The sequence below is a fragment of the Rhinolophus sinicus genome, linkage group LG18 (assembly GCF_036562045.2).
Source record: "Rhinolophus sinicus isolate RSC01 linkage group LG18, ASM3656204v1, whole genome shotgun sequence".
NCBI lineage: Eukaryota > Metazoa > Chordata > Mammalia > Chiroptera > Rhinolophidae > Rhinolophus > Rhinolophus sinicus.
Window position 1 is genome coordinate 1,068,122 of NC_133767.1, and position 16,271 is coordinate 1,084,392.

A 16,271-nucleotide genomic window follows, 5' to 3' on the forward strand; every position below is an offset into this window, starting at 1 on the left:
TGCACCAGCTCACACGGCACTGTCTGTGAGGGAGTTTTTAGCCAGTAAACAAATAACTGTATTGGAACACCCTCCCTACTCACCTGATCTGGCCCCCAGTGACTTCTTTCTTTATCGGAAGATAAAGGAAATAATTGAAAGGAAGACATGTTGATGACATTCAGGACATCAAGGGTAATACGACGACAGCTCTGATGGCCATTCCAGAAAAAGAGTTCCAGAATTGCTTTGAAAGGTGGACTCCCAAGGGGAGTACTTCGAAGGTGACTACTGTGTTTCCCCGAAAATAAGACCTAGCCGAAAATAAGATCAGCTCTAATGCGTCTTTTGGAGCAAAAATTAATATAAGACCCGGTCTTGTTTTACTATAATATAAGACCGGGTCTTAATATAATATAATATAACATAATATAATATAATATAATATAATATATAATATAATATATAATATAATATATAATATAATATAATATAATATAATATAATATAATATAATATAATATATAAAATACAATAAGTACCTGGTCTTATATTAATTTTTGCTCCAAAAGACACATTAGAACTGATGGCCCAGCTAGGTCTTATTTTCAGGGAAACAGGGTAGTGATACTCAGCAGTGAGGTATGTAGACTTTTTCTAGGATGAGTTTGCGAACTTAATTGTCTAACCTCATACGTATATGTGTGTATATATATATATACACATATACACATAATTTACAATGTGCTGATCATTTCACCCCTGACACTAAGCCTCACAGCTCCGCAGAAGAGAGCGCTGTGCCATGCTCCATTTTGGAGGTTGAGGCTTGAAGGTTAAGTGGACTTGCTGGGGGTCCTAGGGCTACTGGGTGGGGAGCCAGGTGTTTGAACACATGCTGGCCCCGAGGTGGCCCCCAGGGATTCAGGGGAGTCCTGGACTCTGGCCTTGGTGGGTGCACCTTGTGGCCTCAAGAGGGGAAGGGGGAGCCTTCCTAGCGGCCGGAGTGCACATGAGCCAAGCTCAGCTTCCAGCCCGGAGACGAGCACTGGAGGCAGGGCCCTGAGTGTGCAGCAAGCACCCAGAAGGAACAAAACAGCCCGCTCGCGGTCACAAGGCAAAACCTTTAATCACATGAGTGTTTATTACATGAGCTGCTTCGGGCTCCGACAGCTTTGATTTCTGGTCATGTTTTTCTAACACGGAGAGGTGAATGCCTCCCCCAGGGCCCCCTGGGCGGGTGGTGTCCTGAGGATTTGTGTGAGTGGACAATGGCGACAACTGTGCTCCCACCTGGGGATTCGGGGACCCCCCCCTCCCCAAGCCACGGCCTGTGACTTCAAGTCTTCTTCCAAGGAGGGAAGAATGCGGAGGTCCTTCCAGCAGAGAAGGAAGAAAGGAACACGCGTGGCACAGATACACAGAGAGAGGAATGGCGTCGTGGGACTGGCTTGAAGAAGTGGGAGGGACGGAGGGGTTAGGACCCGGAGGGCCAGGGGCAGAGTGTGCGGGAGGGCTGAGTCCATTTGGTGTCGCTCTTTGTAAAAAGTAGTAATACCATCACGAGGCCCATGCCAAGCAACGTGGGGGGGCAGGAGGAGGGGGAGGGCTGGGGTGGGCAGAGGGGAGGGGCGGGGAAGGGCAGGGGAGGGCAGAGGGGGCAGGGCGGGGAGGACAGGGGAGGGGCGGGGAGGGCAGAGGGGTTGGGGGCGGGCGGGAGGGCAGAAGGGGCGGGGCGGGGAGGGAGGGGAGGGCAGAGGGGCGGGGAGGGCAGAGGGGGCGGGGGAGGGCAGGGGGTGGGGGAGGACTGAGGGGGGTTGGGGGAGGGGCGGGGGAGGGCAGAGGGGGCGGGGGAGGGGCGGGGAGAGGGGCGGGGGGCCAGGGCGGCTCAGACCGGCTCAGACCGGCGTGGTGCGCCTGTTGGCCGGGTCGTTATGCAGGGCCTCCTTGAATTCTTTGGGCGTGGAATTGTGGAACTGTAGAAAAGTGTGCTCCCGGTCGGAGTTGAGCAGGGTCCCCATGGTGATCTTTGAGGGGTCCCGGGAGAGGGTGAACATGGAGATGTCGGTGGACGGGATGGTGTGGAAACCTTTGCTGATGGGGGACAGGTCGCGGGACCTGGGCTCCGTGGAGCGCGAACTTGACCGCCTGCGGAACCGGTACCTGTAAGGCGGCAGGCGCGCGAAAGTCGATTTCTTCAGGAGCTCGGAGTGGGATTTGGCGCGTAGCTGCTGATGCTTCTCGATGTAGATGTGCACGGCCACCACGCCCACGATCTCCGCGATGATGAAGGAGAAGGCCCCGAAGTAGAAGGACCAGCCGTACGAGTAGCTCTTTTTGGAGTCCCGCTGCCCGGGGTCGCCGGCGTTGGCGGAGATATAGACGATGATGCCGATGATGTTGCTTAACCCTGAGAGAAGGGGAAGACGGACGCGCTGAGGACCAACTGAGAACCAACGCGGCCCCGGGCCCGTCCCCGCAGGAAGGCGCGGGCGGGATGAGAGGCAGGCCCTGCCCTTGAGCCCCGGCCATCAGCGGGCGACACCAACGTCTCAAGGACGGAGAGGGCGCCACCAGAGACATGCATACGGCGGGACAGCAGTAAAGCGGCCGGGCCTCTTTCCTTTGACAAAGTGACACTTGCGCTGGATTCTAACCCTGAAGAAGGCCAAGCCAGGAGACGAAGGCTGGCATGGGAGCGAGAGAAGGAATGACCTATGAGGGTGCAAGGTTGGCTCGTGGGGACGCCGGTGGCATCTTGAGCTAACCTAAGAGGCAGCAGGGAGAACAGGCTTAGAGGAGAGATTCGGGTCGGCCCGCGAGTCGGGGGTGCTGGTGAGAGCAGCCATTCAGTGGACACACCAGGGGCAGCAGCTGCAGCTGGTGGAGCTACTGAGGCCCTTGGTCTTCTCACCTGCACGGTAAGAAGATGCTTTAGGTGATGCCTCAGAGTAGCTGGTGTTCAGGCCCAGGAACTGGGGACCGGGTAGCTGCTTCCCCAGGGGACATGGTCTGCACACTTAAGAGTCCCCAGGGGCGAACGGAATAGCACAGGCAGAGCTGCCTGCCAGGCGTCAAAGAGGAACTGGTTCTCGGGAGTGGGAAGAAGAAATCCCGGAGCCCGGGCTGGCGCCTGTGCTCCTGTCTGACCACTGTCTTCACACGCTCGCTCCCAAGACGCAGTGTGTCTTTGTGCCTTGGCTTCAAGGGCCTTATCTGGGCCTAGACGCCAACAATGGCTCAGAGACGCTGGTGTGTCCGCTGGCATCTCCTTGCCTCCGAGTTTACGCCACCTCTACGGTGGTTGGTGCTCACTGGAGGCCGTCCCCCATTATAGTTCCCAGCACCGGTTAGTAAATCATTATTTCCAGTGGCCTCCTGGGACCCCTCCATCCCGTGAGCGCCCGCACGCTTCCTGGGGACCACCGAGATCTCCCCAAAGCGCTGAAGCTTGGCCTAGCAGGGCCCATGCTGACCGGCTGGTGCACAGGCACTAAGGGAAGTGACCGTTTTGAAGGTGATTCCCTGGCCGCGCCATCGGCACCACCTTCTGCTGGGGGTGGGGCTAGGATCTGCCTCCGTGTCTCCTGGCTTTACCCTGCACAGGTATCCAGCAGGTAGGTAGCGAGGCTTAATCACTGAGCTGTTCTTCCCGCGGGGCTGACACAGCCAGCCTTGTGTGAGGCTGCAGAAAAACAGGATGAAAAGCGATTGCTCTTCCCAGTGTCAGCTGGGCTTGAAGATTTAGTGGGGCAGACACGTTCTTTTATATTAAAATGAACATGAGTATAATAAGGAGGAGAGAGCGGCACTCACGTGCATTTTTAAGTGTTCATGGGAGGACAGATTTCAGGCATTTCAGCTTGCGGAAGGCGGTTGTCCCCTGACTTCCTCTGCCAGCAGGGAAATTGGGGTGGCAGAGTTTGGGAAGCTGTGACAGGAAGTCTTGCGGGGGTGGGGGGGGTTCAAAGAGAGGCTCAGATTTCAGATCAGGTGGAGGAGGCAGGAAGCGAACTGAGTTGCGTTTATTTACAGGGCACTTATTGTGTGCCACGTACTGTGCTTTCTTTACAGCTGCCGTCTCAGTCCGTCGTGGCAACAGGCCCACTTAAAAAAAAAATCACCCCTCTCTTACAGATGAGGAAACTGAGGCACAGAGAAGGGAAATTACTTCCCAAGTCAGCACAGCTAGGAAATGGTGGAGGTGGGATTTGAACCGAGGACTGTGCCTTGGCCGTGGCTGGATTTAGATCTCGCTAAGGAGGCTTAGGAAGAACAGGTGTAAGTGGGCGGTGACTTTCTCCTGCCACGAGGCTGTCAGGTCCCTGAGGGCAGGGACCGGTCTAGTTTTGGTGGCTGCTGTCCCCATCTCGCAGCCCCGTGTCTGACCCCTAGCAAGGATGCCGCACACACGTGTGGAATTGAGATGGCGCGAGAATGAAATGGAACAACGTATATACTAGCAGCTGCTGCGTACTGAGCACTTACTGTGTGCTAGGCACTTCCCGGCACTCTGCCAACTCATAGTCCTCTCACCAGCTTTAAGAGGCAGAGCCATTGCTATCCCCATTTTTCAGATGCGGAAACTGAGGCACAGAGAGGTTAAGAGACCTGCCTGAGGTTACACAGCTGGGAAGTAGGAGAGCCAAGATTTGCACCGGGCAGCCTGGCTTCAGAGTCCATGCTCTTCAGCATTTTGCACAGTGCCTGGCACACAGTAGGTGCTCAACAAAGGGCTGTTGATTGCTCGCCTGAAAACACAGAACCTTAGACTAGTTGAGTGAGAAAGAGCTTTAGAGAATGCTGACTCCTCCAAACGCTTCACTTTATAGGTGGAAATGGGAGGGGGGCTTCGGGTTCCTTGGGGAGATGAGAGTCAGGGCGTTAAGGATTCAGCCCCAGGCCTCTGGCTTCCTCTCAGGGCTTTGGCACCTTCCGCACGTCCCCCAGGCCCCATGGGGCTGATGGGCCTGCCATCCTCCCTCACAAGACCTCTTGTGAGAAGAACGCTGCTGGTGACACAGTCTTCCCTAACAATCCCCTTGGGGACCAGAGAATGACCGCCTGTTGAGGAAACCCTCACGTCCGCGAACCACGTCAGGCTCAGTCGGAGCCCAGGGCTGGTCGGGCCACCAGAGACGAGAACGGGCCTCCAAGCGGCACAAGTCCCCGAGTTTGCCCGTTGTGACCATGTGTCCAGCCAGGGCGTGGCCGGGGGCCACAGATACCTTTGGGGTGACCATACCCCGGGGCAAGATGGCGTTGCTGGAGTCAGTTCTAGCCTCCACGCTTCACAGAAGGGGAGCCAGTGGGGACAGAACGAGAGAAAGTTCTTAGAGGGACCAGGACGATATCGCTGTCAAGTCCCAACAGCAGAAAACAGCACTGTGCTCTGTATGCTCAGCCGCCTTCCAACGCCCTAGGAAGTACGTACGTATGATTACTGCTCCCCGGAAACCAAGTCACCGCACATGGGTAATGTCCCCAAGGCCCCACAGGCGGGAGCAGAACTCAGATCCAGGAGTGTGAGCCCCTCTTACCCACCAGCCATCCTCCTCCCCCGGCACCCATTCCACTAAACATTCTGCCGTTGCTGGGCAAGGCTTGAAGGTCCTCAGCAAACGGTCCAGCCCCGCCGTGTTCTGTGCTTCCCTAAAGCATTTCATCCAGATGCATTGAGGGGAGAGATGGTACAGAGATGGAAGGAAGGGTGGAAACCCAGAGGAAAGAGGGGAAGACGAGGAGAGCAGCGGAGGGGTGGAGATGGAGGGAGGCAGAGCGTAGGACCCTTTCCTGGGTCCTCCCTGCTGCCTGGGGCCACCTTCTGGTCAGGGCTGCCACTAACACCAGGTCCCCTGAGAGCACCAGGGGCTGCTGGTTTTTCCCTTGTTCCCAGAGGAGCTCTGAACAACGTAAGGATTTGAGAGCTTGAAGAGCTATGAACAATAGTCAAACAGGTACCTTGAAGAGCCACAGACTGAACAGGCCCAACTGTGAACAGAAGATTGGACCCCTCTAAACCGCGGCGAGCCAGGCTCCCAGGTCACATGTTACACGCCTGCCCCGTCCCATGTGGAAGCCCGGACGCACTCTCAGCAGTCAGTCCCGCCTGCTCTGAGCGGACCTTGCCATCCGTCTCCTCCTGACTGTCCTTCAGGCGACTGTCAGCATCTTAGGTCTGACTCAAGCCCCTGGGCCTCACTCGTGTCACCCATCGGACACGTGCCTGCGTGTTCCCTGCGGGGGACCTGAACAGCATCGCCTTGTCCCGCGGGCCTGGCTGGGCTTTGGTGTCGGTACACTTCTTGTGCCGGGCCAGGTACTCACCTGCAGAGACGAAGAAGACGCCGGCGCTGAGGATGACGCTGTGTCTGCTGTGGTGGAACTCGCTGGCCGCCACGCAGAGCCCGCCAAAGAAGAGCAGCGTCACGCTGAGGATGGGGAAGACGCTGGAGGCCCTCACAGCCCCTGTGGAGAAGGAAAGAGGGCTGTGCCTGCACCCCAGCCATCCCTGGATCCGTCCGCCCCCCACGGGGATGCCGGCGGAGGGACCAGCACTGGGCATGATGCCGTGCGGTCAGCCGGGGTCCTGGGCTTGGGGTCCTCGGCAGGCAGCATCCAGAGACAACTCCTTATTTTAGTGTTGACTTTGTTTTACAAGGACGTTGGATGGGCCAGTGCAGCATGCACTGGGGGCTTGGAGCCCTGACTCACGGGGGATCCCACCGCCCACCGCCTCCCTGCCTCCTTGGGATGGGTCTTCAGTTGCCCACTCTTCCACCCTAACCAGTGACCGATGCCACTCTTCACTCCGGGTGGGGGCTGGACGTGGACACAGGGAGACTCAGGGCTGGGTGCAACCCTCAGGCACCTCTGTCTGAGTGGATGCACTCACCCCTCAAGTGTCCTGGGCAGGAAGGGAGAAGGGCATTAAATAATAAATGAAAGACACCATGCCAGTCGAGAGAGAGATCACAGGAGAAAGAACACCCTTTTCACCTGCGTTTTGCACCAGGAACCCCGGATTTTCACCCGGCACTGAGCCCTGCAAATATTACAGTCCACATCCAGCTCTGGTCTGAGGATTCCCACCCGATTGCAGTCCGGTCCCCAAAACGCAGGCGCATTGCCTCATGCTGTGTTGGTGTGTTTCCCTGAAGTGTGTGCTGTGAGACCTGTCAAGTGTGGTGACCTTTGGCGACCAGTTGGTGGCCAGACCCCACTCCACCCCGCACGGCCCCTGTGAACTCTGGCTGCATGTCTGCCGCACGCAGGACACTTGCTGCCGCCACTGTTTTCTAAGTGAGTTTGCGTCCACTCTGGGCTTGGTTTAGCCCAGTGGACATGCGGTGGCTTCAGAGAAACAACTGGCCGCTCCGAACAACTCCAAACCAGTGTCCTAAGTTGTAACATAGAAGCTGCAGTCTACTGAGTCTCCAACAGGGCAAACGTCACAATGTTTCATCCAGTAGGAAAGAAACAAAATGACAAAAAAGACCTATGGGAATCTGGGAAAACCCCACTGGTCATGACTTTAAAGTCATTCTCTTTTGAGGGGACCCAATTCATCTCTGGCGTCCCCCAAACTTTGGCCAACTGTGGCCTTTATTCTGCACCCTAAATCTTTCTGAGCTGCTGGGATACACCCATCCTAGTAGGCATTTGGATGAATCCTAGTAAATGGATAGGGGCTGAAAAGAGAGAAATGGTATGTTTATGCTGCAAAAATTAGCTTAAAAATGACTATTTCTTTCAAGTTGACCCCCGCACGGCTCACATCGTAACGCGATGAAAAGCTCATACGAGTATGTAGGTTCACAGCCCATCTGCAGACTAGCAGGCGTGAATAGAGCCCCAAATGATTTTAATTGTTAAGAACAGTCTTCTGGAGCGATGAGTTACAAGCATAATCTGAATAGGACAATTTCTCGAGGTTTTTATTTATAAGAGGTGTGAAAAAAACACACAACCCAAGCCTTAATAGCAATAATTAGTCAATGCCTTCAAATCCTCCACAGAATTCCCTCCTTTGCGTGAACTGGACACGCGTGCTTGTTGAAGATGCCACACGTAAATTATATCAAAGCCCTGCACTAAGGTCTTCATCAGGCCCCTGCCCACAGCTGGACGTTGTTAGCTCAGCGCAGGCAACAGAAAGAGCGAACACGTATCGCTTCCTGACAGGTCGGGCCCGGGGCTCGTGAAATGTGCGCTAGTGTACTTAATTTGCATGACCCCATCAGACGGGTGACATTAGAATCTCATTTCTGACGAGATAAAGAAAGCTAAGAGATGGAGAGGTGAAGCGGCTTGGGCTGGCTCCAGCCCAGCTGGAAGGGACGCAGCCTGGAGTGAAAGGCCAGGTCCCCCAGCCTCCAGATGCCTGGCTGTCACCACTCGCTACGGCCTCCAGGGGTGCTGCGTTTGTGACAGTCCCCTGTCATATCTGGGCTGTGACCTTGGGACAATGCTACACAGACACTGGCCCTGCCCTGTAGGATTGAAACTGATGGGAAGAGAAAAAGGGGTGGGCTTTGCTTTGCATTTCCACCCGCTTCCCGGGTCTTGTCCTAAGACCTCTCCCATCACACCTCAAATCAGCCCACTGGGGAGGGGGAAAACTTGTATTCAAGTCGAGGAAATGCCTTAGATTTTCTCGTGACCATACTAAAAAAAAAAAACCTTTCCGTGTGGACTCACCTACTATTTTCCCCTCCCGTTTCTAGTTCACTGAAAGGAAAGAAACTTCGGTATCAGAACCACTTGGGCGGCTCCATGTGGTAGCAAGGCCCCCGAGGCTCCTCTGCATGCAGCCGTTTCCAGGGCTGGGTGTTGCAGCCTCAGGCACCCTCCCCGTCCCCGTCCTGTCCCCATCCCTGTCCCGGGAGGCCCTAGAGCCCGGAACTTACGCAGGAGGTACTCCGCCGTGTCCTGCTCATAGTCAGCGTCTTCCGGGAAGTGGTCGATTTTCTTGCACACCCCTCGGAAGGCCCCTGTGGAAACACACATGGTCCTGAGAGGGGAGCAGAGGTTTCTGGGGCCCAGCCTGGGCTCCCCCCACCTCCCCAGGGTTGTTGCAGGCTGTGCTGAGATGAGCCCATCAGCATCTTTCTTAGAGCACAGCAAGGAGACCAGTTGCAGGGACCCAAAGCAGAAGACGGGACATCCCTGCGTCCTAGGGGTGGCTTGCCCGTGGCATCTGCTCAGAAGAGCCAGGTGCTATGAACCACACGCATTCATTATAACGACTGTCTTACCTTCCCCCCTTGCCTCCCCATTAGTGAGGGGAAAGGGAAGCGGAATGGACATCCATTCATCTTCCCGTGTTGCAGACGAGCAAACGGCGTAAGAATTTTGCTCGCACTCACGGGTGAGGAGCATAAGGAGTGACCTGCTGAGACCCGCTGACTCCTGGGTATAGATTCCAGACCGTCCCCTTTGTGGTCACCTGGCCCTGGGCCACAGCTTTTTGGCTTCTGCTGGGTGGCTGACCCTTTCCAGAGACACAGCCGCCCGCGTGCATCTTGGGAAAACCGACGGTCAGCATTTTCCTTCCTTTTCTTTTCTCAGCATCAGCTTGACTTCGCTCAGTTGTGGGTGTTTGTTAACTGGCCAACCACCCAGTCTCTGGGGGCAGCTCCTGGTGCGGCCAATTCTGATACACGGCGAACAATTTCAGAACTTCTCACCACACACAGCAGGGAACGCACATGGCTGTTTGGTCCCTGAGGTGGTGAGGGGCACGGCCAAGGCTTAGAAGAACGTGGGTTGGGCTTGGCTCTCAGAGCGGTTACTGGACGAATTAAATAAGGTGATCTGTGAAGATGAGGTGTTTTTGCAAAGCTCTAGGCCCGGCAGGATAACGGCTGACACTGAGAAGTGCTTCCAGTGGGCCAGACACAGCTGAAACCTTACGTTGCTTCTCTCCTTCACTTTTGTCCACCGCCCTGGGGTGGGGGGGTCGGTCGGCTCTTAACACTGACATTTGATGATGAGACCACCGGCATCACAGAGGAACTTGAGGGGTCCCAGATGGAGGTGGAGGAATCCGTATAGGAATCCAGCTGCCAAGTCTGTGGTCTTCGCCATTACAGGGAAGGGAGGGCAGGTGGGAAGGTAGAAGTGAGCAGGGGCAGGAGGGAAGCAGCCGGGGCAGGAGGCCCCTGGCAGCTGCTGTCCCTTGGGGCACAAACACCTTCCTTGCTCAGCTGGATATGGCGAACAGGGCACGTCACCAGAAGAAGGAAAAATGCCGAAGCGGGAGGGAAACCACCCCGCTTATCAGAATGTACACTCAGCTTCTCAGGACCATTTTAAGGAGCTTCTCACATAAATCATGGGAAATGGATGGGTTCCCGTTTTCACCCTGAGAAACAACCCCGGGAACCAGAAGGGAGGACAGGACACCTCAGCAGAGAGAGAAAGATCACAGAGGGGGAGCCGGGGAGACGGTTCTGCCCACAGAGATAAAAGCCCTCCCGCAATGGAAGGAGGGTGCTTCCCTCTGTCGGGTCAGCCGGCTCTGTGTCTCAAGCATACTCGCTTTTACTAATGAGTTTCTGGCCGTCCTAAGCTGCACAGACTCTGTCTCTTGACTGAATTCTTTCCTTGGAGGAGACAAGAGCTGAGGTGTGACATCATTTCCTGGTAACACTATGAATGACAGCCATTATTACATTCTGTATATATTTTGTCTTGTAATAATGAGTGCCACGTACTGGACCCCTACTATATGTAGGCTCCGGGCCAGAGACATTTCACAATAAATATGATGCAGTATGAGACCCATTCTCTTCGTTCGGATTCTCTGCTCACCAGGCAAGAACGGACTTGGAACCAGGAAGGGGCGTCCCGGAGAGGAGACGCGAAGACTAAAGGAAATGCTTGGAAGAAAGACAAACTCATGACTTCCCCCCTGGTGTGGAGAAAAGGCCTTCATTCTTTTTGTTCACATGTTCCAATGTTGGAGGTTCATTCCCATGTCCCTGTTTGTCCCCTCCCCTTCCAGCTGGCTGGATAACAAGGCAGAGTAAGTCACACACATTGTGTGCACACACCATATGCCACATGCCAGCCTATGCACTTTACCTGTTTTATCCTCTTTAGCTCTCAAAACAGCCTTACGAGGTACCTGGTATTATGATCCCCATTTTACAGATGAGAAAACTGAGTCTTAGTGAAGTAAGGGATTTCCCAAGGACACAGCTCCAAGTGAAGTCTGCCTGGACCCCAAGGACAGGATCCTAACCATCACTGTGAGCGGCACTGTCTTCCAACACATTTTAGAGTTGTACAAAGTCCTTTGCCAAGTGGCTTTGCGATCATTTTGTGGTCCATCCACTGCTATCAAACCAGACTGGTGGCTTTTCCACCAACCATGCTTTCCCAGGATATACAGGCCTGACAATTAGGTTCACGAACTTGTTGCAACGATGTTGCTTAACCTTTTCTGACATCAGAGGGATTTTTCATTATGAATCTGTGCCACCTGGACAAACAGCTAACCAAATTTCCTACTTGGAACTGCTTAAAAAGGCTGCGTGAAAAAGTTAGACGACCTGAACTTTCCACCAACAATTCATGGCTCTTGCATCACGACAATGCACCAGCTCACACATCACTGCTTGTGAGGGAGCTTTTAGCCAGTAAACAAATAACTGTATTGGAACACCCTCCCTGCTCACCTGCTCTGATCCCCAGTGACTTCTTTCTTTACCCAAAGAAAAAGGAAATATTGAAAGGAAGACATTTGGATGACATTCAGGACATCAAGGGTAATACGATGACAGCTCTGATGGCCATTCCAGAAAGAGTTCCAAAACTGCTTTGAAGGGTGGACTAGGCACTGGCATCGGTGCATAGCTTCCCAAGGGGAGTACTTGGAAGGTGACCGTAGTGATATTCAGCAGTGAGGTATGGAGCACTTTTTCTAGGACGAGTTCGTGAACTTAATTGTCAGACTTCGTATGTTGGGGGCCACTGAACAAGGGCCAGGGTGGTGGCTGTGGGGCCACCTACTATTAACTGTCTTACATTCTCCATCAAAGATCCCACAGGAAGAAAGGTTCAGCTGAAGCCAGAATGCGAGCCCTGCTGAAACAGACAGGTCAGAACCGTGTGGGAGAAAGGAACTAGCTCGTGCCTGAGTGTGAAAGGGGTCTGACCTAAGGGAGCCTGGGCAGCCAGAACTTGGACTTGGAGCCAACAGATGCCGTAGCTCCTGGAGAAACAAACGCTGCAGGGTTTTGATGGTCTAATGCTACCTAGCTCATGAGCTAAGAACGGTGGTGCATATTTAGCTGCTTGGAAAAACTCCAAAAGGAGAACATTGTTTCATGACACGTAAAAACATATATATGGAATTCAAACTTCTGTGTCTGTAAATAAAGTTGTATTGAAACACAACCATCCCCGTTTCTTTGCAGTTTTCATACTGTAACGGCTGAGGATTGTGGCAGAGCATGCGGCTAAGAAAGCGTTTTGCTGATCCCTGAGCTAAAGATTTCTGTCCTGCGAGGTAGCACACATTCTGGGAGGGCAGGCGCCAAGCCGTCTGGGCCTCCCTGGGACCGGAGGACGTAACCCAGGCGGGCGCTTGGAAAGCACATCATGTCGGGCGCCGAGGGCAAATCTGGGTTGCGGAATGTTTTGCATTGTTTTGGTTTTTTTAATGTGCAGTATTTTGGGGCATGTTTCATTGTATTTTTAAACAACGAAATATGTTTCTGTGCTTTAAAATTCAGGATTTGTCACATGAGAGCCAGATCTGCAGCTTCTCCTTAAAAATGGAGGGTGGGGGTACTCTGTCCCATGTCCCCATGTGACCACACTCCATGCAGCCAGCCGTCATCAGCAGCCCCCTTGAGACAAGGGGGGCGGGCGGTGAGCTCTCCAGTTGGCCCGAGTCCCCACCTGGCCCTTCCTCCCCTGGGATGCCTACAGCAACCACCTCTGCAAACCCCAGTGTCCTCCTGCAGAATGAAGACGGTCAGAGTAAGTTGCGGTGCTCTCCCTCGGGATTCATGGAGGCAGTAAGGGAGGTCTCCGTGGCCGACCCTGGCCCCAGCGCTGTACGCGAGGACCCCTAACCAGGCAGGAATGTACAATGCCAAGCACAGCTATTACTGCCCTTGTTTTTGGCGTGTATGTCAGGACCAGGCGAGGCACGCTGGTGCCATGGTGACGCAATATAAAAGGAAAAGAGAATCAAGAATTTCCCCGAGGAAGACTCCACATGGAACACGAAGCTGCTGGCACCACACGTCAGACAGTCCCCGGAAAGGGAGCTTGGCCATGCACATAAGCAGCATATTGCAGGCCCCCAGAAATAACCCTGTGTATTTCCTTTCAGGCTTTTGCTCCCCTCGCCCTCCCCACGCTTTCACACTCAAATGGTTTTATACAATTGGGGTCATGCTGTCCTCAGTTACGTGTTCCCAGGAGTATTTTTCCCACATCAGTAAATCGAAGGAAAACAGGATGGGGTTGGACTTGCCCATGAACAGCAGAGGGAGGGACCGAGGGCGACGCTGACATACACCCCGCAAGGACGGAGTTGGGGCGCAGAGGCAGGCAGAGCGCCAGCACAGGTTAAGCTAAGGCACTGGGGCAGAGACGCAGAAGCACGGCTTGAGCCCGCCTGGCAGTGACAGGAGTCAGGAGCTCAGCGGGTTGTCAGACGTGGGGCGGCCGGGGCAGGGGCTCTGGGAGCGGGTCGTGGCCTCTTCACACCTGCGGCGTTTAGGTGCTGACACCTCCCGAGGTGCCTGGAAATGCTGGACCCACCCGCCTAAGAATCACCTGAGCTCTTGTTAGGAAAAAGCCCACGTTGCTGGGGGCCCCACACGGCGCACGGTTAGGTGGTCTGAGAACCCAAGGAACCTGTAGGTTTCCAGGGCTGTGTTTGCAGCCAGGTGGCCCCGCCACCATCGTCTGTGGGCATCTGAGACCATGGCTGGAAGACAGGGTGGGAGCTCAGGGGCTTTGGAGGGTCTGGGAGATACCTGACAAGATCTGAGGTCGAGGCCCGAGGGGACGTGTTTGGGAAGCCCCCCCAACAAATGAGCGTCACACAGCCCCAGGTCCCTGCCCCCGGCTGTGAGCTCAGAGCCGGCCATCCCTGGTTCTGAACCTCCTCATGCACGGGTGGCATTGTTCCCAAATGCAGCACAAGGTCACAGGGACCTGCTGACAGACGCAAGGGACATTCTCGGAACCTGTTCCTCATTACTGAACCCTCCGTTTATTCTCTCATTCCTGTAAGGAAACGGCACAACTACATAACGTGTGGAGGCGTGGGGTTCAAATGTTACTATTTTAAATAGATTTTCTGTTTTAGAGCAGTTTTAGGTTCACAGCAAAACTCAGTGGAAGGTGCAGAGATTTCCCACGTCCCCCGTCCCCACAGCCTACCCCCATCCACACCTCCCCACAGAGGTACCTTTGCGACAATAGATGAGCCTGCACTGACACGTCATAACCACCCAGAGTCCACAGTTTCCATTAGGTCCCTCTGGGTGTTGCACAGTCTGTGGGTTTGGACAGATGTGCAGGGACATGGACCCTTCACTAGAGAGTCACACACAGCAGTGTCACCGCCCTAAACGTCCTCGGTGCTCTGCCCTCCATCCCTCCCGCCCCACCCCCTGGCAGTCACTGATTCTACCGCTTTGTCTTTTCTAGAATGTCATAGGGTTGGAATCATACAGTCTGCAGCCTTTTCAGATTGGCTTCTTTCACTTGGTAACAGGCGTGTCAGGTTCCTCCACGTCTTCTCAGGACTCGATAGCTCATTTTCTTAGCGCTGGGTGACATTCCACTGTTGAATAGGTCACAGTTCATTAATCCATTCGCCTATAGAAATACCTCTTGGTTGCTTCCTGGTTTGGGCAGTTTTGAGTAAAGCTGCTATAAACATCTGTGTGCAGGGTTTTGTGGGATCCAAATACCAAGGAGTATTTGGGCAAATACCAAGATGTGTGACTGCTGGACCTTTGTAAGAGTATGTTTAGTTTTGTGGGAAACGGCCAAACCGTCTTCCTGTCCCAAGGTGTGTTCCCAGCAGCAGTGAGGGAGAGTTCCTGTGGGTCCACGTCCACCCCAGCGCTTGGCGGGGTCAGTGTCTGGGTGCTGGCCCCTCTCACAGGTGTGCGGTGGGGACTGGCTGTTTCAGTTTGCATTTCCCTGATGACATGTCCCTGACGGGGAGCGGCTTTTCATGGGCTTCTTTGCCATCTGTGTTTTCTCCCATGTGCTGTCTGTTCAGGTCTTTGGTCCATTTTTTAACCAGGTTGCTTTCTTAGAGTTGAGTTTTAAGAGTTCTTTGTGCATTTTGGGTTCCTGTCCTTTTTCAGATGTGTCTTTTGCAATTGTGTTCTCCCAGTCTGTGGCTTGTCTTCTCATTTTCTTGACATTGTCTTTCCAATGGTTATTTAAATCCTAATTTGGCACTTCCTTTACTTAAAAAAATAACCCGAGTTAAAAACAACAACAACAACAACACGAAAACAAACAACAAAGGCTCTCAACACGTGATGCTGAGCTGACTTCTGCCCTCTGCAAACTCTGTAAACATGTCGCACAATCAAACCCACACAACTGAAGCCTCTGTTTAAACTGCCTCTCCAGAAAGCCCCATGGTTTTGACATTTCGTGCCATTTTGACTGCTCACTTGATGAATGAAGTGGGGAGAGGGGCTCCTGGACCCGGTTCCCGCTACCCTGCGCTGCTCATTTCAACCTCCACTGGTCAGCACCGCCAGCCACTGACGGATTTGCTCCCAAGCAAATTCCTGCCGGGGCCCTGACATTTATCCAGCGTTGCTTACTCTCTTCTATTCATTAAGCATGGGCGGTTGCCACGGTAACCATTAACTGCACCTGACATCCAGGAATAGTTCTGGCGTTGGGAGCAAACACCACACTGGGATTTAGTTGTGCAAAGTAAAGAGGCTGGCTGCCTCCCTCTAACCTCTGTGGTGCTGTGGTTTTTCCCCTGAATCTAAATATGAGGCGGTTGATGTGAATGATGGCCTCGGGAGTTGAGCAGTGCACCACCTGGGCAACTGGACATGGGCTGTTTTGTGGACTGATCGCTCACTGGGTAGGTAGGTATTCGTTTAGATATAGGATAGTCATGGCTATGATCTGGGCGTAGAGCTGTCTCAACAGGAAAAGGCTGAGAAGGTTACTTTCGACGGGTTACTTGGGGATGGGATAGAACTTGGCAGAATAGGGGATGACTTTTGTCTCTTATTTTCTATTTTTAAAGTGGATTATGAATGAGTTTTACT

At 53.8% G+C, this 16,271-nt stretch overlaps 1 protein-coding gene across 1 annotated transcript in view; it reads right to left on the minus strand.

Annotated features, from left to right (window-relative positions):
• Positions 1–1,089: 1,089 nt before the first annotated feature.
• The window catches only part of CACNG3 (calcium voltage-gated channel auxiliary subunit gamma 3), a 52,386-nt gene continuing 37,204 nt past the window's right edge, over positions 1,090–16,271 (minus strand). Inside the window, exons 2-4 of the mRNA XM_019750202.2 lie at positions 8,889–8,972; positions 6,307–6,447; positions 1,090–2,389 (exon numbers count right to left, since the gene is read on the minus strand). Of these exons, the coding sequence (XP_019605761.1) occupies positions 1,878–2,389; positions 6,307–6,447; positions 8,889–8,972 (737 nt within the window). The 3' untranslated portion in view covers positions 1,090–1,877. The remainder of the gene's footprint in view (positions 2,390–6,306; positions 6,448–8,888; positions 8,973–16,271) is intronic.